The 26,467-nt window shown below is 36.1% G+C and overlaps 1 protein-coding gene across 2 annotated transcripts in view; it reads left to right on the forward strand.

Moving 5' to 3' along the window:
• The window catches only part of LOC134540872 (proton-coupled amino acid transporter-like protein pathetic), a 156,013-nt gene that overhangs the window by 101,645 nt on the left and 27,901 nt on the right, over positions 1-26,467 (forward strand). Inside the window, exons 2-4 of one of the 2 annotated variants that reach the window (XM_063383893.1) lie at positions 7,771-7,856; positions 20,999-21,133; positions 26,240-26,390. In XM_063383893.1, the coding sequence (XP_063239963.1) occupies positions 7,771-7,856; positions 20,999-21,133; positions 26,240-26,390 (372 nt within the window). Of the gene's footprint in view, positions 1-7,770; positions 7,857-12,602; positions 20,496-20,998; positions 21,134-26,239; positions 26,391-26,467 lie in introns of those variants that run through there. The other variant, XM_063383894.1, reaches the window with a different exon arrangement.

The raw sequence follows: 26,467 nt of genomic DNA on the forward strand, positions 1-26,467 counted from the left end.
CAAGCAAATTTTAAATATGAAACTAAGAATAAACACGTGTTTTGACATAAAACTGTGGAATGCCGTGTGGTTATCTTTTAGTTCCTGTATCTCATCTTCCCGTTGAAGGAGCATATATATATATATATATATATATATATATATATATATGGTGTTAAAATAAATAAAAATATAAAATAAAAATACATATAATGTTGGTCTATACGCGGCAAAAACTGTATTCACGTAAAACACACGTCCGTGTTCATAACACAGCCACGCCCCATCCCCCCACCAAAAAAAAAAAAAAATACTACGGAAATAACGTTTCAGCAATTTTGATTATTGGTAGAGACCTGAAAAATTCGCGAATTCATTTCGTGTTATGCTAAAATTCAAATAATTATACCTTAGTGCTGCTTCTGCCATTGGTTCACTGTTTAATCTAGAGGTATGAGGGCCAATTAGAGACCTTTACTCATAGAAGTGTCGAATCACAGGCCACCCAGTCGAGACGACTCACAAGTCTGCAGCCAATGTACAGGTGGCATTTTCCCGAGTGTGTAGAGGATATTGGAGTCTATCCTGGAGGTCATTGAACACGCGAATTTTTCCAGTCTCTAAGCATTGGTCGTTTGGAAGATTTAAATTTTTTTCTCTTGTTCCTACACTGTTATAAATTACAGAAAATATTTACGGACTTTTAAACGAAGAAATTACATCTCCCCGTTGAAGGAGCACAGAGTTGACTGCACGCCAGGTTGGTTGCCTAGCGCGTAGAGGCGATGACGCGTGTGGCACGCGAGCCATTGTCGCCTTTAAGAGAGCTCGTGAGCCCAGCCGACCGGCCGCCTTAGCAAAAATGTTTGCGGAAATGGCGTTTAAATGGTTATGTTTTTTTTCCCTCGCAGTCTCTCGTCTGTTTAACGTGACGTCATTCTGCCGAGATGTTCTATATTTGATATTCTGCGCCCGTGAGATGAAAAACATCGTCCGGTTATTAAAAGAACACTCGAAATAACGGTGGCGCCGGGAGTATTTTGTTTTCGACGAAGGAACACATGTAGTCTTATTCCCGTGTCACTTTTTTTTTTAGTTGGAAATCTTTGTTGAGTCGGCAGTTAAGGAAACGACATCAAGTTACATTTGTGTCAAGCTTTGAAAAATATAAAAACCAAAATTAAAAATTTTGAAGGAAAAAAAGAACCATTACGTATGTGTAAAAGTAATCAAAAAAAGGATAAAATATTTTTAAAAAAAAAACCTCGACTAAAAAAAGTAACGAAAGTTAAAAATAAAAACATTTTAAAAAGGGTTGATCTGTCGCCAAGTCTGTCATATAAACAACTATTTATGAGTTTTCTCAGTGCTTCCTACCTTTATGTACCTTTTGTTTCTCGTAGAGATAAACACAGCAATAATATCAAATATAAGTACCACACATATTCACCTACCTATTAATGTAAAGACAAACCCAAGAAAATTCGTCCGGGCTGCCATTGTCATCTCTGTTCCCAATTTCAATTAAAATATAGCATGTCGTAGAGATGCAGCAATTTATAACAGTTAAAGACTACATTTAATTACGTACCTAACGAAATTACAATTAGTCACAAACTCATAAAAATTCAAAATTTAGTTCATTTCGGGGCAGGGAGCATTTAAATTTTACAATTTTTTGGGGTAGTATTTATGGAATTAAAAAATGGCGGACATTTTAAAGGGGCGAAATGTATTTAATTAATTAATTATTTTTATAATTTTAAAATATTTCCTGATGTTCTAGCATTAAAAATACGGTTATCTAGATGGCGGATTTAACGAAAATTGTTACGATGATGTCATTCAAAATGGCGGTCATGACTTCCATTTTGTCGGCGGCTTATGGCATCTTGCTTTTAGGAGTCTTAAGCTGCTTTAGGTCATTTTTTTTCTAAAGAAAACAGTGTTTTGAGGTTTTTCGATTAACAAATATTAGAATTTTTTTGCGTGGTTTTTTTCGCTTCAAAATGGAAGTTTTAATTATTTTTTTTTATTTTTGGCGGAATTTTTTAAATCCAAAAACTGATAATTTTGGTGGATTTGAGCAAGTCTTTTGGCAAATTTCGAAGGTCAAGATCCAAGGTCGATGTCATTCATAATGGCCGCCATGACGTCACAATCAAAGATGGCGGTCGGTTCCTCGGCTACTCACCCAGAACCCAGCCGCCGGACCGGCATTTACGTACTACTAACAAACATTAAAATAATATTTTTCTAATAGCTAGTTTCGTGACACAGGTAGACTTTTTTCCAGAAACTGGACGTCAATCCGAGAGCAGCTGATAGGACAAGACGGCTCTAAATAAATTAAAAAAAAAAAAAATACTTTTTTTATTTATAACTTTTGTTCAAAGTTTTAAAATCCCCACAATTCACCAAATTATTATATACTGTGTCTACAAATTTCCATATTCATACTGTTCAATGTTTTGTTACGCAATTCGGAATAACCCTACTATTGATGAAAATTCAAATAAAAAATCAAACGTTTGAAAATAAAATTCTTTGCACAACGTATGCAGCAAAAAAAATTTCATCAGGCCAATTGTGACAGTTCCTAGTCAAAATAAAGGTATACTGCTAACTTGGCAAGTTATTTTTAAAAGTTTGCTCAATTGATCAAGACGGTTCAACAGCTACAAGTTCGGCTACAGGCTCTTTTTTCGTTCGCGTTCGTTTGAATTCTTCACCTCCGGGCGACGGGTCGCGTTCCGAACTCCTGTCGACTGCTGCGCAGTTCAATTGTCCCCTCGCGTTCCGGTTCGAACTGGTTCGGGATGGTAAATTTTTGAGAAGGGGAAGGAGAGAGGAAACTTACATCGCCGTAGGGCAATTCGTACCCCTTCTCTTCCGACTGAACCTTTTTTTCTCCTCTCTCTCTCTCACTCTCACTCTCTCTCTCTCACTCTCACTCTCACTCTCTCACCCTCTCTCTCTCTATTTCTGTCTCACTTTCCCTTCCTCTGTATGCCCGCCCAATGGTTTCGGAACGGGACCGTCCACGACGTTTATTCTTTATTCGTCGTGTTTAGCGCGCTGCTCTCTAGCGGCAACGGAGCAAAACCTTTTGCGTGAGGCGAGCATTTTTTACTCTCTGTTTAAGACAGTCTCCTCAGCGAAAATGTCGAATTTTGGAGCTTCTTCCGTACGCAAGGGTGTAGTTAATGAAGATGTCGTTTGGGGGGGGGGGGGAGGGAGGGGAGGATTAGAAATGGGTAGAGACCGGAAAAATTCGCGAGTTCAATGACCTCCAGGATAGACTCCAATATCATCTACACACTCGGGCAAATGCCAACTGTTCATTGGATGGTGACTTGTGAGTCGTCTCGACTGGGTGGCCTGTGATTCGACACTTCTATGATTTTTTTTCAGGTACATACATGAAGATTGTTAAAACACCGATCACAGAAATTCGTCGCGGAAGCAAACGCGACCTGAGTGGCTCAGACGAACAAGGCAACTACTTCTCTCGCAGACGGCCGCCAATCACAATGAAGAAACCGCTGGTGCGGGTATACCATGTTGCAGTCTAATAGGCGTTCAGCTTTATTCGCGAAAAATGCCTGTCCCTATTAATTATACGTATTCCTCAAATTCCGGATCCGCACCATCACTGTTTATTCGCCGGCATTCACTGCGCTGTTCAAGGAAGAATGGTTCACTTGTCTTGAATATAAAATGAACCTCGTGACGTCAAGAAGTTAAATCGCTTGCTTCTAAAAACGACATGTCAACGCGATAACGATACTTTTTTTCCTTCTTTCCAGGCCGTTTGGTTTAAATTTCCCGGAAAGACAAGTCGGTGTATAGTCACGGGTGTAAAAAGTAAGGTAGTTGGTGTGTACAGTCTTTGGCTTGATAATACTTGAAGTCAATGTCAGAATGATCCCCTAACCACCAATTTCTTACCTGTATAGCAAAACAACGTTTGTTTGTAAGTAGGTTTAACGTTAATTTCTTGCAGATTTATAGTTATCACACTTATTTAACATTACTTTCTATATAATATCATTATTACGATTCTTTCTAGCGAGTTAATTGCATTTAACAATTAAAAAATATTTTAGCCTTTATACAGCTACGATTTGTTTTGCTATGCAATTGCTATCCAGGTTGACTTCAACTTCAGAACAGACACCAACTCCATAGACTTATACTTGCATGGGAATAATATGGTTTTTAACACCTCCACTCCCTGTTTTTAACACTGGAAATAATACAGCCTACCAAGAGCGTATCAAGTTTCAAACGGAAGGAAGTGCAGTTTTCGGAATTAAACCTCTTTCATGAGGAATTAGTGTGCATGGTGACATACAATAATAAACAAAAACAAAATAAACATTATAGTTACAAATATTATTAACAACGGCTCCTTGCTCGTTGATTTTTTGATGCGTAGGGATAGGAAAAATTCGTTTTTTCAGTGACCTCTAAGATGACTTCACGATCCTCTATACATACTCAGGCAAATGCCACATGCTTAGGGCCATGCATAGGGGCAGACATTTTTCGCGAATAAAGCTGAACGCCTGTTAGACTGCAACAAGGTAAAACACGCACCAGTGGTTTCTTCCTTGTGATTGGCGGCCGTCTGCGAGAGAAGTAGTTGCCTTGTTTGGCTGAGCCACTCAGGACGCGTTTGCTTCCGCGACGAATTTCTGTGATCGGTGTTTTAACAATCTTCATGTATGTACCTGAAAAAAAATCGCCCATTCACGAAACACAGACGATGATACGGTGTTTTAACTTTCAGCTGGTCTCGGAATCTTTTCGCGAAATATGCATGGCCTGGCCAAGATTCCGACACCAGCTGAAAGTTGAAACACTGTATCATCGTCTGTGTTTCGTGATTGGGTGAGTTTCTTTCAAGTGCATGTCGATTGTTAAAACACCTATCACAGAAATTCGTCGCGAAAGCAAACGCGTCCTGAGTGGCTTGGTCAAATAAGGCAACGACTTCTCTCGCAGACGGTCGCTTATCACAAGGAAGAAACCGCTGGTGCGGACATACCTTGTTGCAGTCTAATAGGCGTGCAGCTTTATTCGCGAAAAATGCGGTTTATAGACAATTTTGAACGTATTTAATAGTGTGCATATGGAGGGAGTTATGATTTTTTGGTCTTGTAACCCATTTTATTTTCTATCCCTTGCAGTGATTGTTGGTCATATAAAAATATTTTGGGACGAAATTTATAGATAGTAATTTTATGGTCTGTATTAAAGATGGATTTAATTGTGTAGAAGGTAATTATATTAGGATTTTTTTGTTATTTGAAAACCCTTTTTTTTCAACCTCTTGCAGAAATGGTAGTTCTTATCAAATATTATTTTAGACAAAAGTTTTAGATAAAAATTATATGATTTACAAGCTCTTTAAATGAATTCGATAGTGTGCCTACGAACAGAGTTATGATTTTTTTTGTCCTCCAACACTTGTTTTTTCAACCCCTTGCAGTTATGGTTGTTCGTATCAAAAGTGTTTTTAGAAAAAGGTTTTCGGTGTTACTCCTACAAGTTATTTTACGTTAAAACTGCTATTTTCCATATTATGGGAGTTACAGCAATTTTTCTATTTTTAAAAAACCTTGCCCATTAACGAACTCGACCGAAATTTTCCACAATTAGATTTTATGTATTAGTTTGGAAGAGACTTGTGAAAAATTGCAGCAGTTATCGTGTCCCTAAAATTGTGATACACACACACGTGTATAGGCTTATAGGTATACTTTTGAGTTGCTGATGGTTTTGGGGTCTATTGGACTATGAAACAAAAAACTATATAAAAAGTTTCCGGAAATCGCACCATGGGAACGGCTACAATAAATATTATTTCATCGAAATCAACCTAATAAAGACAAATTGTTAAAGATTCAATTATCTTCTCCATTATTAAAAAAAAAAATTGTGCTCGCATAAAAAGCAGTCAGATTTTTAAATTATGCGCCAATTTTGTAAGCGGTACAAGAAATATTCAATATTGTCTCCAAAAACTTATTTTATGTTTGTTAAAATTACTATAGCTATATGTTCTACAAATATACAAAATTTCATTTTAGGATCACAAATTATTTCTGGAATTTATTTTCCAAAGCAAGCTTTTGTAAAAGTATAATTTTTTTTCCACCCTTGGAACCAGATGACTGAGCCTGTATTAAAACGTGCAGTTCTCTAACTTCAAGCTTTTTTAAAAATAACTATATTTCACACTTTCAGCTGCAAAATAATTTTCAATTTGTTTTTTCCTCGGAAACATGACTTCATTGTAATATAAGTAGAAAGGCCTATAATGCGAAATTCAGTGCCATTTAAATTTACCAATTTCCAAATATAGCAACGTTTTAAAAACAACAATTAAGCGTCAGTTGTTTGATAGTAAAAAAAATATATATTTTATAGTCTTCTCTGGATTTGAACTATGTATTTGGATGCTGGGTACCGAAATTTGGTTTCCTTACTTCAAGTTTACAGAGTGGAAAATCTATGTTTGACCTTCGTTCTTCGTTCTTCGACCTATACCAACAGAGGTTGCGTGTCTGTAAGCTCGAGGTAGTTCTAAATAATTCTGCTCGAAATAGTTCGCCATCGACTAGATCGATAGGAGTCCGACCTGCTCCTTCCGTCAAGGGGACAGCTCCGTGAAGGACGAGTGTCAATCTGACTGACAAATTCTGGCTGCAGATTACGAAAATCAAGCGGAAAACATATTGACTTAATACAATTATTCGGACATACGTCATTGTTAGAGTCCGGAAAAATCCGCGGATTCATTTCGTGATAGGCTGAAATTAAAACATGTGTATAATTCTGCTGGTTCTTCTATTGGCTCACGGTTTAACTGGAGCTCTTTGGGCCAATGAGAGACTATCGACCAAAGAAGCGTCGAATCACAAGCTACCCAGTGGAGACGCCTCACAATTTAGTAACCAATGAACACGCGTGTTTACTTGAGAAGAGCAGAGGATAATGGAGGCTATCCTAGAGGTCATTGAATCCGCGAATTTTTCAGGTCCCTAGTCATAGGTAACCTACGGTGTATGAGTATTTCTTACAAACATTAGCGCATAATTTTATTTTTTAATTGAGTTTTCATTGAAGAGTTTTTTTTAACCATGTTAAGATGATCGAATACTCAATAATTTAACTTGATTTTGTGTTATTATGCTTATTAATGCGCGCAGTTAATACTGGAAAACCTATTCAGGGAATGGTTTTTAGACAACTTTAACTATTGGAGGTACCTACTGGGACAACACAAATCATAAATTCCCGGGTATAAACCCGAACTCAGTATTACTGCGAACACTATTTTTTTTTAGTGATACCTAGAGACCTGAAAAATTTGCGGGTTCATTTCGTGTTATGCTAAAATTAAAATAATTATACCTTAGTGCTGCTTCTGCCATTGGTTCACTGTTAATCTGGAGGACTGAGGGCCAATTAGAGACCCTCACTCATAGAAGTGTCGAATCACAGGCCACCCAGTCGAGACGACTCACAAGTCAGCAGCCAATGAACAGTTGGCATTTGCCCGAGTGTGTAGAGGATATTGGAGTCTATCCTGGAGGTCATTGTAACCGCGAATTTTTCGGGTCTCTAGTGATACCATAGATTTAATGCAATTGAACAAATGTACAAATATCTGAAAATTTTCAATGTATATTTCTGTTCTATTTACAAAAAAAAAAATACAGTGTAGACTGATGTGAGCAGATGCAATGTGCTAATGATGTTTTTTGATTGGTTTTCCAGGTCACGGGCATGCGGCCAATCATCACCGAGTACGACCCTAAGAACAGAAGTGTGAGGACGGAACTAACTGACATGGTGTTAACAAAGTAAGTGGGGGATCGTCCTCGCAGTTTTCAACTCTGGGCAAACATGACGATTGAAGCTTCTGGTTGACAGCTTTCAGTAGTTTTTATCCACGACTGCATAAAGCGTGTTCTTCGGTTTTTTTTGCTAAAGCTTTCATTCAGCCATGTTTTGATGCTTTGCATTTATGTGTGGCCATTGCAGCTCATTTTCTCTCTTCATCTTCTATTTATTTCCTGTTCAGTCCTAAATAGCTGCCTGTAGAATTTCAATTGGGTCTAATAACAAACTTTCCACTCCGAAATATTTAAGCGATGATTTCAAGCATGGTAAAAAAAATAAGCAGGAAAAACCTGTAACAGCCAGGAAATTTTTGAATTTTTGTAAAAACCATAAAAATATCAAGGAAATGGTTAGAAATGAGAATTAAGTGAAGTGGTTGGACAAATACTCGTCTTACGTGCCTAGTATTTTTGAGGCGAGTTGTATTGTCTTAGCACGCGCGGCTGTTTTCGGTGTGTGATATAAGTTTAATATTGGTGGTTTTCTATGGAAATACTGCATGCTTTTTTGAGTTTGTTATCTTCATAGTGCTTGGTAATGCATGCAAGTTTTAAAACCTCTGGTTCCTTGAAATGCATTTGTACTTTTTCCACGCATACAGAACTGTGCTTCAGCTTGTTTAAACCAATAACTTGCTTGGATAAACATTGCCGATAACAAGAAACGTGGATAGTGAGAGACTCAAAATTATAAGCCTAAATAAAACGTGTTTCTCAAATAATCTCGTTGGAATAGTTTTGTGGATAATGTTATACTTTAAACAGTTTATTTGGCTAGCCTTACAAATATAGTTGGTCATTGTAGCTTGTAGCTGTCGAATATATGCTTCTCAGTTTTTTTTTTTAATGCGGTCAGTCTACTTGGCGAGTGTCTTCACATACAGCTGTGTTTCGTAGAGATGATGAAACTAGCCATTGAAAAAAAAATCAGTTTCTATTAGCATTTCTGAAGAATAATATTTAGTATCTTATATTTTAGTAATCACAATGTTAACAGATGAACATATTAAACTTCTTGAGAACGTAAAATTTTTTATAAATGGCTTTGAGATTTAAATCTTGCAAAATTTCCTTATACACTTGTGGACAGCGAGTTTAACATACAAAAATTGACACAAAACTAAGCAACTTATAATATTTGCTTCTAATTTTTCTTGTGGCTAACTATATGTTTCCTATGTAATTAATACTATTATAGATGTTTTTAGTTGTGTTTATGTAGTGCTCAGTTGTTACATACAGCGCTCAGTTGTCACACATCACATATAGATTTTATACTTGAAAAATTCTCTTAATTATTGATAACTTAACTCATTTAACTTCCAGATTTTTTTGGTAACTTCATAAATCTGTCAACCATTAGTGATTGTCTTATATTTTCGTACCATTTTATTTTTTGTGTTACAGAACCAAAGCATTATTCCAAGTGTGCTTTGTTGATGTTAACATTGAATACAAGTACAAAAATTTGCCAAATAATTTATTTCTATTTTATTCTTCTTTTTGGAAATAGTGAAGACAAAATTCATGTTATGGGGAGGAATTTAAGGCACTATAAACATTTGAAGTTTATGTCTTAAAGTCAAGTAAAATTTTTCTTGTATTTGTCTCTTTAGTCCCTCTGAAAATCAGTTTAATGGTCTACTTTTTTTTGTGCAATACTTAAGATAATGTTAAATTAAGATAATGTTAAATTATCTTAGAAGTAACCTATCAGGATCCTTAAAAAAATTTGTTTAGAAAAATAGATTAAAAGGGTTTAATGTTCTGGTTGCTTTACAAAGCCATAACTTTAGTGTTGCAAAGGCAAGGCATATCTCTGGCGCAAATATTTAAAAATATTGTAAATTATTTGTATGTATAAACATTTTTCTTACTCATTTATTTTGTGTATTTGAATTGAGCACTCAGTTACAAGAATAATTGGATCACTTGAAAAGTTGCGTGACTATAAAGTCGGAACTCGCCAGTGATATGTAAGATCTAACCTCGGTAACAAGCAAATTCATGTGTTCTAATGTTGCAAATACACTTATAATACGTAACCCGGGGCTTTGGACACGAAATTTAACGTAGAATTCTTAAAATTTTCTGAGCATGTAAAAAAAATAATTATATATTAACTGTATTTTTGAACGCAACTCACACGTATTTTCCACACCCGCCGCTAGAATATGCTTCCGGAGCAGCTACGTCGACTATCGCATCATTTGATAAGCAAACCGAAAATTTAAAGTATATAATGAAACGTCTCCGATAAAAGCGAAACAGATTTGAAAAAAAAAAAAATACTAAACCCCAGCTTTGGACCTGTATCGACAAGGAATTGTACTACAATACTACTCGTTTTGCTTAAAATTCACTAAACAGTTAATACCATAAAGTTTTCCCTTTGTCTTTGTGAACTTTGGTTCCCGCCATCCGCCACAGATGGCAGCATATGTGGTTGTTACACATTTCCGTTCCCTGCGACTTCCGTCGCATTCGCGATCAAATGTATGCCGAGAGCTCAGATGTTACACAAAACAAAAGAAACCTGCAGTTTCGCCCGAGTGGCCGCCATGTTTGATCCATCTGCGCCTTTTCAAGTAAACCATCTTTCTACCCCCCCCCCCCCCCCATAATTCAAGCTGAATGAAATGGTTGAGCTTCCCGTCAGCTCGAGGTGACTGAGACAACGGAAGGAGACGAGTTGCTGACGGATCTTCGAAAGGAAACGGGAGAGCCCCGAGAAAACCCACATGTTAACGGCAACGTCCGCCGCGTTTCCTACTCGCGATGAATCCGAGCTTGACCTTGGCCCGGAATCGAATCCGGATCATTGACCTCTCAACCACCCTGGTCACCAATTAAAAATGAACTTGCGTATCTTACTTCTAAACATCTCCTTTTTAACTATACTGTTAAGTTATTTTGTTAATGAAAAAAAAATATCCCTGTAAAATTACAGATATTTGTAAATTTGTATATTTACACGAAAACAACTGTATCACTACAAGTAAAGTGTTCGCAGTAATATTGGTTTTGGTTGATTATCCGGGCATTTATGCTTTGGGTTCGAAATTGTTTGAAAATTTTTCTCTAAATTAACTGTACACATAATAAGCACCATAAAACAAAATAAAGTAAAATTGTTAAATATACTTTTATGTTTCCCATTAAAACATTATACTTGAATAAAACATCAATCAAAGTATAAATTATGCCCCCATTTTCGTAAGAAATACTTAGTATTATCTCGAAAAACGTATTTCATACATGCAAAATTAACCATAATCATGTCTTGTACAAAGTTACAATATTTTTGTAAATGTACAGAAAATATTTTTCTGTGTACATTGTCACTAATCCTTTTGTTTCTGTCACTTTCTTTTCTGTACGATTTGGGCGGAAAGGGTCTAACACTGCATTTTAATTTTGGGTGAAATTTTTGTTATGATTTCCTGTAATGAATTGCCACTATTCGCACAGTAATGAAATATTTTCACTCATTAACACTGCAGTTCGAAAATAGGAATATTTTATGATGACATTTATTTTTCATCCATTCATTATGTGACATTTGTTTTTAGTTCTGCTTCAGAGACATGAAGCTGTCGTTGCAACACTAAACAATGGCTTATGCACTTCAATAACAGGAAATGCGATTTCCTGCCATGTCACTTTTACCAGTGAAGTGCGATTTATAGTTAAAAGTGATCAGTTATGAAATCTGTGCCTATCGATTCTGAAGTTTAATTATTTTTTTTCAGGTGTGTTTGGCTTTTGCGCATTGCTTTGGACACAGCTATAACGTCATGGGCGACAAGTGAATAAATTAATAGTATTAAAACTGAAAACATATTTCACTTAAGCCATTGCCTCGGGTCACCCTTCTTTTAGGTAATCAGGCTACAGATAGTCTCACACGATGCATGTTGCAAATCGGTCAGAACGTGCCATAAAAGATCTACTGCTAGTATATTATGATGTTACCATGCAAGATACATTCACACACTAATACCAGTCACTTGAAAATTGCCATTTATTGTACAAATAACCTCGGCAAAAAAATTGATATTTCTGAAACATATCATGCCTTTTATTTTAAAACGGTTATGTACTTACATTTAGTCGTTAATTTTGTTGTTAAATGAAGGTAAAATGTTGATAGAAAAAAAGTGAAAAAGACAATTCTTAAGCCCAAAATTTTCATAGAACTATCTGAATTCTTGAAAGGGATACACTGTTTTGGCAGCTTTCTTAGTAGATCATATTTCTCATAGAACGGAGTACGTAAAAATTATTTACATAAATAATTCTATGTAAGGCAGTTATATTACCAGGATTGATGGACGAATTGAATCGATGTTTCGCTGCAAGAGGCATGGCTTTACAGCAAAAATACTACACATGCTCTATCATCTGATGTTGCGGGAGATGTTTTCTTGCAGGGGAAGATCCGAGAATCTCTCTTCAGAGTTTGCATGAGAGTTGGGCATCTTGCATGGCTATTGCATCGTGTGATTATAGCTTTAGTGGAAGATGTAGGGACAGAAACGTACCATATTGGTTTCAGTTGTGACATTTTCTATCGATTAATATTGGATGTATCGACACAGACCGTAACTGGACTGGGGAAAAAAAATGCAATTGTAGTAATTCCCAAATACCTTAAACCGTTAACTTATTAAGTAGCTTGGCTTCTGGGTTGTAACTGCTCCCTGATGATGGCGACTGCAATGTCGACCGAAACGTCGATGAATTATTCGCCAAGGACACGGCTACAACCCAGAAGCCAAGCTACTTTAGATAATGGCCGTGAAAGCCTGCGAACAATGTCAACTTATTAACCAGATAGTCACCATTCAGTAATTCCATTACATTATGTACTTCGCTTTAACGAAGCCAAATTCTGAGTATCTAACGAGGGAATATTGTTATGGGAAGAAAACATTTGTTGAAACCAAGATGGCGTGTTTTTGGCTCCTAACTCTCCTCTTCTAGCAAAACTCGATTTGTATAACACGGTATAGCTGTGCCTAAAGCGCTTGCCGGCCATGATGTGATTTTTCTTACGTGATATGTGTGGTGTTCTTTTTGTTTTGTTTTCCACACCATGACCGAGAAGCCGCCTCCCCAAGCTCCGCCCCATGCGGTGGCCGAAGTGGCCACTCTCGGGTGGCCGAAGTGGCCACGCAAAATGAGCCAAGCTTTTGAACGAGCCCCTCAGTTTGCTTTTTCCACTCAGCCTCGGGGGTCGCTTCTCAGCTGCAGATGGTAGCGCGCGCATGCGCGTCGAAGGTTCTGGAACCGTCCAGAAGCACACGAAGACGAGCGTTCAGTCACGACACACCGTTCTCGCATACACTACGTCCAGTTAAATACAAAAAAAAAAATTCAAAGCAATCATGAGGACTGCCGACAGAAGTGAAAACTTAAAACTATAAACAATAATTTTTTTGGATATCCAAATTAATTTTTGATAAAAATCAGAGACTTTGTCGCAATTTTTACGAAAAAAATACTTCCACAGAACAAATTTGTTTTATCACGTTAGTAAAATAACTCCTAAATTACTTTAAAATACGCATTGCATAGTAATTGTAGGTACCTATTAATAATAAATAATGATGTTCTTAATTTTTAGGTTATATTGCTAGAAATACTCCGTTTTCTTCATTATTTAAACTATATATATCTATACGAGAATATAAATATATTTTGTACTCTTTTTACTGCATACACACATTCGATTCACATATGCACAGCACTGATGTACAGGGACTGAAGACGCGTATTAATAAGATATGTATTGGTATATGTCGTGTACATTACTTGTCGACCTGTGTTATGTGTACTGGCTGCGCGCGCACCACTGTGTGTGTGTATGTATATATATACACACACACACATTCACAGATGACGTCACGTGACCATGTCGATGACGACTTACATGTATTTACTCCCTATACAAACCATCCTATAGAAGTTTTCACTTCAAAAAAAAGTAAGCGAGTCGTTCAGTGCTCGCCAGATGTGTGTGACATCCACCCTCGTTCACGAGCAAATTCAAGTGTTCCCATGTTGCAAATACACTTCTTACAATGAGAAACTCGGACACCAAATTTAAAGTTAAATTCTCTTAAAGTAATGCCGAGCGTGATAAATATAAGAATGTAGGTACTGCATTTACTGACGCGAATCACACGTAGTTCCTGCGCCCGGCGCTAGAATTCGCTGCCGGAGCAGCTACTACTTCGACTAAAGACTCGTGTGTTTTTCAGGGCGAAAGGTTAAACTATATAATAAAATGGCTCTGATAAAAGTGAAAAAAAAAAAATCGGAAATCAAATTGCATCCCGGATTTACAACTGATTTTCGACAAGGAGTTTTATTAAAATACTGCCCATCTTGTTCAAATTCATTAAACAGTTAATACTATAAATTTTCTCTTTGCATTTGTGAACTTTGGTTCACGCCATCCGGCACAGATGGCAGCACCGTGGTTACACATTTCCGTTCCCTGCGACTTCCGTTCCATTCACGAAATTGCTCCTATAAAATGCCGTATAGCGATAGCTAAGATGTTACGTACACAAACATTTTGTATTTGTAAACCGTTCCCTGAATAACTTCCCAGCAGTAACTACGCACATTATTAAACAATAAAATAAAATATAGTCCAGTTCTTGAATATTCGAAATTAGCTTTCCAATGGTTTAAAAACTGTAAGTTAGTATCAAACACAATTTCAAATTTCAAATTATGCGCGACAAGATGTAGTCATTCAGTCAGTATTGTAAAGCGCATTTTATATATGCAAAAATAACCAGCACAATGAGTTGGGCACATTTATTGTAGTATTAAAAAATATTTTTTTGGAAAATGGTTTCCGAACAAATATTTTTTAAAGTACAAGAAAAATTCTGCGTAGTCAAATATATCCGAATTTCAAGAAAATCAAGCGAATAGTCTTGGAAATATGTTGCGTAAGGGATTTCACATGAAATTATTCGACAAAAACTTATCCTGTATCGCCAACCCATTAACTCTGCTTTGCATATTGTTTTTGAGTTCAGTTTTTGTTGCAGTGCTGATGTTCGAAATATTTTTTAACTGTTATATCTTGTTTTTTTGGCACATTATGCTGGATTCAATATCTTATGGTGGCTCGGTATGCGATGAAAGAAGAATCCGTTAGTAGGTACGTTGTAACCATTGGAGGGTTAGAAAAAGTAAAAAATAAACTTTTTTTTACATAAAAACATATTAAATTTCTAGTTTTTGAAGCCCCGAAGAAGTAAATTTTTGTTTGGTGGTATGAGGATTGCTAGTTCGCTCTTGAGACATTTGTAATTTGAGGTTTGCAAAAAATGGAAATGGTGTCTCATAGGGAAAAAAAAAAAAACTTCCAATTACGAAGCCTGGAGATGACATGCAAAACATAATTACGAGAAGTTTAATGCAAAAAAATATATAAAAAACGTAATACTGACAAAGAAGTAGAGTTTACTTATTATACCTAATATAAGCTCAGAGAAGCTCAGAGAAAGATCCAATCAGGTTTCGGGCTGATGACTGCGTACATTTGTCTAGTTGTATGAAAATTTATCCGGCTGGCGAAATTGTGAACATGCTATGTTTTCTAACTTTAAGTTCCAGGCTTTTTATGTATTTATATGAGGTCATGATTTATTTATGAGTAAGTATAGTTTAGTCAAGGCTTTAAAAAATAATTTTTTTTCTCCTTTACCTTCCTTTCCAAAACCTTACACATACCTTTTTTTTTTAAAACCTTTCACATACCTCTCTTTCGAAAACCTTACACATACCTTGCTTTCGAAAATCTTACACATACCATTATTTCGAAAATCTAACACATACCTTTCTTTTGAAAACCTTACACATACCTTTCTTTTGAAAACTTTACACATACCTTTCTTTCGAAAATCTTACACATATCTTTCTTTCTAAAACCTTACACATACCTTTCTTTCGAAAATCCTACACATACTTTTCTTTAAAAAAACACATACCTTTCTTTTGAAAACCGTACACATAACTTTCTTTCTAAAACCTTACACATACCTTTCTTTCGAAAACCTTACACATAAACTCGTTGAAGTCTTGCGCGCGCCCGGTCCTACCAAGCGCCCATGAAGTGATCCCCCAGGCTGCCGTCTAAACCTAGCGGCTTGGCCCAGTCATTCGAGGTCTGATGGTCATTCGAGGTCTGATGGTCATTCGAGGTCTGATGATCTTCGACGGACACAAGTTGTGCGTCACACGCGCCGTGTGTGATTTTTTCACTACCATGTTGTAATCCTGTGGCATCTAGAACGAAAATAAAGGATTGATGGGTTTTGTGTGTGTTAACTGCTTCACCCTACATCACATTGCATGCCACGGGCCATAAACAGTGGCAGTTGGAAGCCCTTAAAGACGTACGTGAGTTTCTTTGATTTGCGGAAAGTAAATATGACATTTCCCATGCCGCATGGCTGTTACATGCAGGAAAACGTCTGTGACGTAGCAGAGATATTGCAATGTTTCGTTGAATAAACTTTGAAAGTTCTGAAATATATTTGAGACGTTGTTGTTTTAGGTTTGTGCTCGTACCTTAAAATAAATAATTCTAACGACAAACGTTGCCTCCGTACGATATATGGTCCAGAGTGCTTCCCAAAGCTAGTATACACCTTTGAAGTTAGGACTGAGCAAATTTTTATTGTAGATAATAGGCAGAGACCCGGAAATTTCGCGGATACTTCTGGCCTCATGATAGAATTTAAAGTTATAGGTGTGCTCGACCCATGTTTACTTTCCCATTGGTTGATTTCTTAGTGAGAACATTTTTATCCTTGTTATTTGGCACTACCTGATTCGCTTACTCCTCTCCTAGCTGGGCATCGTTGGGTCACGGTCGTAGAGGGGCGTGTCCATATAACTGCGGTCCAATAATGAACACAGTGCGAGAGTGTGAAGGTTTGCATTATAGCTTGCGACTAAATGAATCCGCGAAATTTCCGGGTCTCTAATAATAGGGAAAGAATTTGTAATGGAACACCGAGTGTCCGAATTGCCTTTTATTGAACAAAGTTCTACGACCACAGCGATTTTTTTTTGTTGTGTCAAAATTATTACATTAAAATAAACGGGGAATGCCAACATTATTTTCCATATATGTTCGTGGAGTGTTACTTCCCCCAATTATTTCAATGAAATAATTTTCTAAAGGGACAAAATTTGTGATGTTTGTAGAACTTCATTAAATTAGACATTACCTAGTCCCTCAATGTTCCATCTGAAATAATTTATCTATTATTTATAGGAAGAAAAAAAATATTCTTCAGATCTAACTTCAAAGGCGTACAACAACCTTGGGATGCAGTTTACACCATGAGTCGTATAAAGGTTTTCAACTTATTTTGTCGCGATGAAACTGCAGACAAAGTATCTTCTAGTTCATATATCTTATCTTGATTTTCTTTTTTGTTGCCAAATTTTGGAGGATAGTTAAATTTTTCTCTTCAAACTTCCACCAACATTTTTTTCCCTTATAGATACTGATTGCATGCATGATTATCAAGTGTAAATTCGCTGTAAAATAACGTTATTGAGTTAACTCTTAATTTAGCATGACCTCATAACGAATTGGGTTCACGTGCTTCAAATTATAGAGTTAGATAAATATTGAATCTTTTTCGTGTGCTGGAAGTTTTTGCTTTTTTAAGGAAGTGTACCAGTTACATCTGCCACTGTTTACAGGTCTCACAAACCAACTTTAATTTCACTTACGTATTTTGAAACAAAATGTTTACGTTTCACTGCAACAGTTTATTTGTAGAAATAATTGAACCAAGTAATATATCACTTAATTACAGAAATAATACTTGTTTAGTTTAATAGGGACTGGATTTATAAATGGTTAAATAATTATATATATTTACAAATGTTAATATCTGTGTTGCTTTTGCAGGAACTAATGTTTTAATAAAGCTTTTAGAAAAATTAGTATGCTTTTGAGCTAGTTTCCATAGAATATAGCTGCTATTTACTTTTATTGTATGTTGCATTGGCTTTGACAACACCTAAGATAAATGTATAGCTGAGTGCGTATTAATTTAGAGCAAGTTTAAATATTCTATACCATGAAGTGTAAAGTGCATGCAACACAGTGCATTTTTTAAGTTGTGACTTTAGACTATGTGGTTTCACTGTACTAGTTAGTAATAAGACTGAAAATGTAATCTTTTCCAAATGCACATATTCACTTTTTTTTAGTTCATCGGCGTGTTTCTTACGTAAGGATCATTATTTTTAATATATTATTCAAGTAAAATCATTTTCTAAGATAACACCAGGAGTGTGATTTTTATTAACTTATTATGTGAAATGTGTAAGTTAACATTTATATAGTGATACATGCTGTCAAGAATTATCTAACATATTTAAGTTAAGATACAATTTTCGTAAATTGTAACGCAAAATCATTTAATTTAATTTAGGTTTGTTTAAGTTATTATTTACTTGCATACATCAAGATGAAATGAAGAATGATACGATTTACAGCCACATCAAGAGATATACGGGTATATTTATGAATTACACATGTACTAGGGCTATAAAAAATACTGAAGGTTCTGATAAAATACATGTCATAAAAAATTATTATTTGAATGTTTTCAAAAAGAACTAAAAAAAATTGCGTAAAAATTTGTAAATAGTTTGTTCAGGTAGACAAAGAATTATTTTGAAATTTTCTATTAAGCCCCTATCGAAATTAGTTTTTTTTTAAAAGTAAATTGCGTCAACTGGTACTATATAAACTATTGAAAAATCATTTGTTTGCTATCTATCGCCTTTTGGACAAACACTTGCAAGTACATTATGCAGCATTTTTTTTTCTTTCGTAACAGGTAAGTTTAATATTTTCTCCCTGCTAATTTGAATGTTTGTTTGGTTATTATTTCGAAGAAATTACCCTCTGTTTAACAGAACAAAATATACTAATGTTAAATTATTTTTTGTGAGACTCCCGTGTGGAACGTTTAAAAACAAAACTTACGTTAGGATGACATTTGACCTATGCGTATAAGTAATCAGTGCCGTCATTCTTGTTTTGTTGCTGCCTCCTGGGATAACTAAGATTCCTAATTAGATACATTTTGGTACTGATACATGCTTAATTAATCGGCTAACCTACACCACACTAAAATTTGCCACGTCTCTCAATCTACGCTGGGAAAAAAAGGTTTCTTCAAAACGATAAGTAGATTTAATTTACGTAATATTTTCTAAACTCTATACGTTTTAGGTATTTACAGTTAAATCTCGTCAACAAGGACTAACTGAGGGCAAAGGCAATCCGGATAATCCGGGTAATATGGGGAATAAGCAAAACAAAATCCTTAAATAAACAGACTTACCGTTTGTTACGATAAAAAACTTAAGTTTTGTAACAAAAATACCTAGTATACGTGCCCTATATTGTTTACAAGACCTTTTAAAAAATATAATAATAACATTTTAAAACAAAAAAAATTGGTCCGCTTTCTTCTGTTTCACACACGTATGGCGTTTGAATGAAGCACGATTATGTAAACGCTTTATCATTAATAGTTTAGCTGGAGCTGTGTCGGGCTGACTCTCCAAGTACGCCGAAGCATTTTATTATCATAATTATACCGTCTATGCAGGAACTGTACATTGAATCAAACTAAAAAGTGAATATTTGGCGTATTTATAGTTACGTTCTTGCTAGTTTAATCAAAAATGTTTATGTGAACATTTAATAAAATATCTATAAATCTGATCTAGATAAATTCCCAGATCCCGTTCAACTAGGGTCTGATAAACGAGGTTTTACTTTCTTTGCTTTCTTCACGCCCTGGCAAGGAGAAAAAATATTTATGTGCCTTGAAAAAGGTCCCATTAAAGCTGATCGCGAAAATAAATGGACGAATCCTCGGCACAAACCGACCACGAGGGATGTTGAGTAAGTTTAATGATTTCTCAGTTTCATATTCAAGCGATCTTTTTGAACTGTCCTCTTGGCTAGTTGCAGAGAACATTGAACGGAGAGTATGTTGATTTCCCAAACACCGTGGTAATACTGAAGAACACACCTCAACTATATATTCTCATTAACAACAAAATAAGAATGATGGTACTGAAACTTTTAGTCATCCAAAGATTTTCTATTTAAATTAATAGTTTTCAAGTGTTGATAATCATTTCATGCAACAAGCAGTAACGCGAATGAAAGAAAAATGACCAACCAAGACAAAAAAAAGATGGCCATTTTGTGTAAATTTGTTTACTGAAACATACGAAACAATGATCTGTCAAGACAAATTTTTAAATACCAGAATTGCACACACTAGACTGAAACGAAATGAGAAGAAATTATTTGAAGTGTACTCGTATTTGCTGAAGGCATGTAATGTGAAGTTGATTGCAGGAGCTGAATCAGTTGATCATGAACTTAACACCCCCCCAAAACAAAAGTTCTTAACAACTGAAATGGTTATGTAGAAGAATGTACTGAGAAAAGAAAAGTGTGAGAAGACAATTCGGGGCTTGATCTCTACACCATCCCTTTCCAGATGGATATCTGTAAGTAGATAATCATTGTCTTTTTCTTAAAGATGTATGATTATTGCTACCACTCCATTTCTGGAAGACTGTTGTTGGTTGGGAAATACTGGCTTCAATGTGAGTTTGATCCTTTTCATCTCCCTCCCTCATACCCCCTCCACTAATGTGGTTCTCTCCTACGAATGATGAGAGAATCCTCTCACACAACACACTGGATACTGTAAACTCACATCTTTGAACTATAAGTAAATAACTTCCACAGTCAGTTTAACGATTATATTTACATTTAATTTTAAGTACCTGGTACCTTTGAAGTAGTGTTTCTGTTAGAACGCAGGGCACACACTGGTGTTAGTTTATACAACGACCCATGATCCTTAGTGCACACCTAATTAAACTCATAATTCACTGTATTTTTTTTAGCACGAACTTCAAGAAAGAATACTTTCAGTGGAGTCATGTCTCTGTGATGTGTACTTGTTAACTACGGACAAACTTCTACTGACGACATCTTGTTTTAGGTACAAATGCGAGGCAAATGGCGTGCCCATTACTGCCGTGGCTGGCTCCACCACACCGTTGGTGGAGAAACCAGCCCTCGACGAGGAAATGGGTTACAACCCATTTGAGCACAGGAAGCTTTCCCATCCCACTTCGTAAGTAACGTTTCTACGTTAAGGCACTTTATACCAGGGCTTTTTTTCCCTTCAACCTACGATGACCTATTAAAAAAAAAGAAAAATTTAACATGACATAATACTTATTTTTCTACATAATCGCCTAAACGAACAGCTTCTCAATGCCTTCTTCTAAGAAGTTAGCCGCCAGTGAATAGAGATACAGGGCCAGCGCCTGTATCTCCCTCTCCCGCACGACGCCGCTGTGAGGCGGGTGGACTAATAGTGCGGATCATTCTGCCTCGCTATTCGCAAAAACTTGGCGATAATTCTTGACGCGGGAGCCAGTGTATGTACTCATTTGTTTTAATTTTCAATAACGGTTAAGACGAAATCCTTTATTTTTAATGACGAAATTAGCTTTTTTATAACACAATAGAATCTTGGCGCTAACCATTGGTACTGTTTTTGGGAACTGACAAGTTCGAGAACAATTTACATGAAACTGGCTATCAAATAGAACGATTTGTGAATTATTGAACTGGTTGTGGTTAAGCACACTTGATTAGCCAAAGATCGTGGCGGTTTTATGTCGCAAATACACTTCGGATGCATGTTGCTGATCTTTGTCTCCAGCGATCTCACTGACCTTTGTCTTCGACGACCTCACTGCCAGTCTTTTTTTCTGACATCATTGACCTTTGTCTCTGATGACCCACTTATCTACCTTTGCCTGACGACCTCACTATCAACCTTTGTCTGACGCCCTCATTGTCGACCTTTGTCTCACGACCTCACTGACAATCTTTGTCTCTGACCTCACTGACCATTGTCGCTGATGACCCACTGTCTACCTTTGCCTGACGACCTCATATCAACATTTGTCTGACGCCCTCACTGTCGACCTTTGTCTCACGACCTCACTGCCAATCTTTGTCTCGGACATCACTGACCTTTGTCTCTGATGACCCACTGTCTACCTTTGCCTGACGACCTCACTATCAACCTTTGTCTGACGCCCTCATTGTCGACCTTTGTCTCACGACCTCACTGCCAATCTTTGTCTCTGACATCACTGACCTTTGTCTCTGATGATCCACTGTCTACCTTTGCCTGACGACCTCACTATCAACCTTTGTCTGACGCCATCATTGTCGACCTTTGTCTCACGACCTCACTGCCAATCTTTGTCTCTGACATCACTGACCTTTGTCTCTGATGATCCACTGTCTACCTTTGCCTGACGACCTCACTATCAACCTTTGTCTGACGCCCTCATTGTTGACCTTTGTCTCACGACCTCACTGCCAATCTTTGTCACTAACATCACTCACCTTTATCCTCTCGGCACAGAATACAGGCGTATATACATTTCGAATACCCATTTCGTCTGGAAATATTTTGAAAACCTCTATAAACTTCTGAAACACTTTAAGAGCTCAATGTGCATAACATCTTTTTGTTTTCCAATATTACAAAAAAATTGATGAAACATTCTCTCATTTTCCATGCAGCAAAAATATTATGAATGTTTTTAACTCAGTGCATCAAGCATTAAATAGCTTATAACGGATAACATATTGTGCCAACTAAGGTAGTTATTCAATTTTTGTTTCACCTTCAAACACTATTTTTTTAATCCCTGGCACTAATAACGTGGTCATATACAATTTTACTTTGCACAAAAATTTAAGATAATATTAAGATGGTTTAAAATAAATTCGAATGAATTTGATATTAAGGAAGTTCTGAATTTTTTTAAACTTCAATCTCTTTTTATGGTAATAATTTGTTTCATCAAACATTATTTCATCCAATTTTTTTTTAGATAAAGTTAAGGATTTATACAATAATGATTTTTTTTTTTACTTTCAAACCTTGTTATTTACACTCCTTGCACTAATGGTTGGTTACATAAAAATATATATATTAACATAAGTTTTAGACAATATTTCGAAAGTTAATAAAAAAATAAGTATGGATTCAATAGTACACATGGTAGAAATGTTTTCTTTGTTTTCTTATTCCAATTTATGTGAAATCAACAATCCCCAGATGATCTGCACATAGAAACTGCACAGGTAATACAAATCCCCAAAACTACGGGTTCTTCGTCAAACTTGATCTCAGGCTTTCACGTCAGTTCTCGTGAGAATTAGGACTTTAGGTTCGAAATCATCATTCTCGTGAGAATCATGACTCTAGGTTCGAAGTCAAAATTCTCGTGAGAATCATGACTTTAGGTTCGAAGTCATAATTCTCGTGAGAATCCTGACTTTAGATTCGAAGTCATAATTCTCGTAAGAACACATGACTAGGTTCGAAGTCATAATTCTCGTGAGAACACATGACTCTAGGTTCGAAGTCATAATTCTCGTGAGAACACATGACTCTAGGTTCGAAGTCATAATTCTCGTGAGAACACATGACTCTAGGTTCGAAGTCATAATTCTCGTGAGAATCATGACTCTAGGTCATGGGCGTACCCAGAAATTTTTTTCGGGGGGGGGGGGGGGGTTTGGGGTTTCCCATAATTTGTTAAATGAAAACTAACCTGCATATTTGTAGTTCCTGATTATGTAATAGTATTTTATCTGAACTGGTCACAATTATGATTAATAATACAGTCAATTAACTCAAGAACAAAAGGTTTTTTTTTTAATCGTACGAAAACTGTTTTAGGTATATGAAGAGTTATTTTAAAATTTGGTTTCATTTACAATACACAATTTATGTATGATTTTAGCTTACCACTTTGCCTTGCTCTCAACCCTGATTTCATTTTTTTTAGCTCTCTTAAATATATAACCAAGAATTACTCTGTTTTCTTCATCTTGTCGGGCATGCTCCTTGCTGATTTGATTAGGTATGGGCTGTTGTTGCCCTTGTGCTACCTTCAGGAAGTTTTTCGCGAATTCACTGAATTTTTTGTGATAAGAAGTGTTTGCATGTTCTGAAAAACACTCCAGTGCATTTTTCCAATTTGTGTACGCTTTTGTCACAAGGGATCTGAGTTGCTGGTGACTTCCTTTCCCTACTGCTTCTTGGGCGAACAAAACACAATGTCGACAAAGGGCTCCTTGTAAGTGCTGCGTGTATGTCAACCAAGGAAACTTAGAAAACCATGAGATTTGAAAACGCAAATTTCTTTTTGTTTGCACAGGGAAGCAGTAGTCTTTAGGAGGAGTCCATGGACACTTCAAGAGATTTTCTTTCGATAAATCCTCCAAATTGTTTCATCCGATGAAATGTCCAATGTCCCACTGACTGTTGCATATGTTTAACGTGTTCTGACCCGAATTTGAACCTGAATCAGTAGGGCTTTTGACATTTTCAATTTGCATCTGAGTATTTGATTCTTTAGTTTCTTTACCCCCACCCTCATCATTTAGTGTTTTAATTTTTTTTTACAACGAAGGTAGTCAGTGATGACTGTTTTTGACTGGAACGTTTCATTTTCTGTAATAAAAAATATACACCACATATTAAAGAAAAATTTAACCTTTCTTTCAGTGCCTTTTTAGCCTTTTAGTTATGTTTCCTTTCATTTTCTGAGTTTGCATAAATTATTATTGTCTTAAGACATATGTTTATTGCCAACCATTGTGCCACCTCACTCAATTTAGGATATAGAAAATTCTGCATTTCAAATTAAAACTTAAACATTTTAGTAATGATAAATGAAAGAATAAAATCTAACAGATGGACAAAATAGCAAAGGTATACGTTACAACTATAACATTAACATGTGAAATTGAATATAATTTTGACACCAAATAAAATGACACCTATGTTTGTAACTTATAAAAAACAAAGAATGAAAAACTAGCTATTTCGTGTATTCTTAAATTTTTTAAATAAAAGCTTTGCATTTTGCAACAGTATACAGTTAAACTTAAATAAATAGTTACACAAACATACCCAAATTTGGCTAGTTTGTTAAAGTAAATTTCTTTATATTGAAATTTTTTAAAGTCTACAAAAAAGACACACATGCATTAACTGATAAGACACAGTCTGAGAAACATGAAATAGTTACACAAAAGTTACATACTTTAAAAATTAAATTTTATATAAGAAGTTTTCAGCACGGCTTCATTATTACAAACTCCAAAGGACCAAAACTAGAACTTTTCTGTGTATTGAAGGTCTTTATAAAAAAATAAAAAATTATAAAATTCCTTAATAAATCCTGTTGACTTATTTTTAAAACCACCAAATGGTTTGTTCTTAATAGTGAAGTATTCTTTGTACTGAAGTTTTCTATATTGATGCTTTACTGTATATTGTTCTCTTATATATTGTATTGGAAAGTTAAATCTCAAAAATCAAACAATCACAACCAAAAACGCAGCAAAGAGAAATGAAATAGGTATGCAAACCAATCGAATCACATCCAATGCAGTAACGTTCCATCCTAAACATTTTTATAGCAAATATTAGCTGGCGCCATAAGTGAATACATTTTAATAATAATTGTTTTTGGTTACATACGGTTAAATGCAGAAATAATTTTGAAATAGTTTTGATAATGACCATGTAACCACTAACCAGAAAGTCTATACTCTAAAACATTATTATACAATTAAAATATTTTAAGTATGAACCGACATTGCCCCCAGTTTATGAAGGAAGTATGCAGAAAGACTATTTATTTTTACTAAACACCACAACTGAAAAATTCACAAGTTACTCACAATAATATTAAATATTGTATTAAATGACATGCAAACCTCGTGGGAGTAGACCCTCTTTGGCATCAATTCGTTTACGTTAGCACTACACAACACAGAAACAACGCCATCCGCCAACCTGTGTCGAAGCAGTATGCACAAATCTCAATACAGTACTTAACGCTACCTACCCAGTGAGGGAGGAACTATAAACTACATATTAGATAAGGAGGAGTCGAGGAATATTGATTCTCTCGACGTGTTCTGTACACATGATGTCTCGATCTATCAAAACTAAAAATAGATGTAGTATATCATGCATACAACCGATTTTATTTCCATTTTTGTTTGCGACATGCCTGAAAAAAATGAACATATTTCGGGGGGGGGGGGGGGTTCAACCCCTAACCCCCCCCCCCCCCTTGGGTACGCCCATGCTCTAGGTTCGAAGTGGTGTGATGTTTCCCCCCAGGGACATGGACACACTCATCCACCTGCTCAAAGGCAGCCTGGGCTCGGGGATCCTGGCCATGCCTCTCGCCTTCCTCAACGCAGGCCTGCTCTTTGGGGTCATCGCCACGTTCATCATCGCCTTCGTGTGCACCTACTGCGTGCACGTGCTGGTGAGTTCGACCCCTCGCACGCCTTGAGAGGGCACCTCCCATTTCAAGTCATGATTTCATATCCATATTAATCACTC

Source organism: Bacillus rossius, chromosome 17 (assembly GCF_032445375.1).
Source record: "Bacillus rossius redtenbacheri isolate Brsri chromosome 17, Brsri_v3, whole genome shotgun sequence".
NCBI classification, from domain to species: domain Eukaryota; kingdom Metazoa; phylum Arthropoda; class Insecta; order Phasmatodea; family Bacillidae; genus Bacillus; species Bacillus rossius.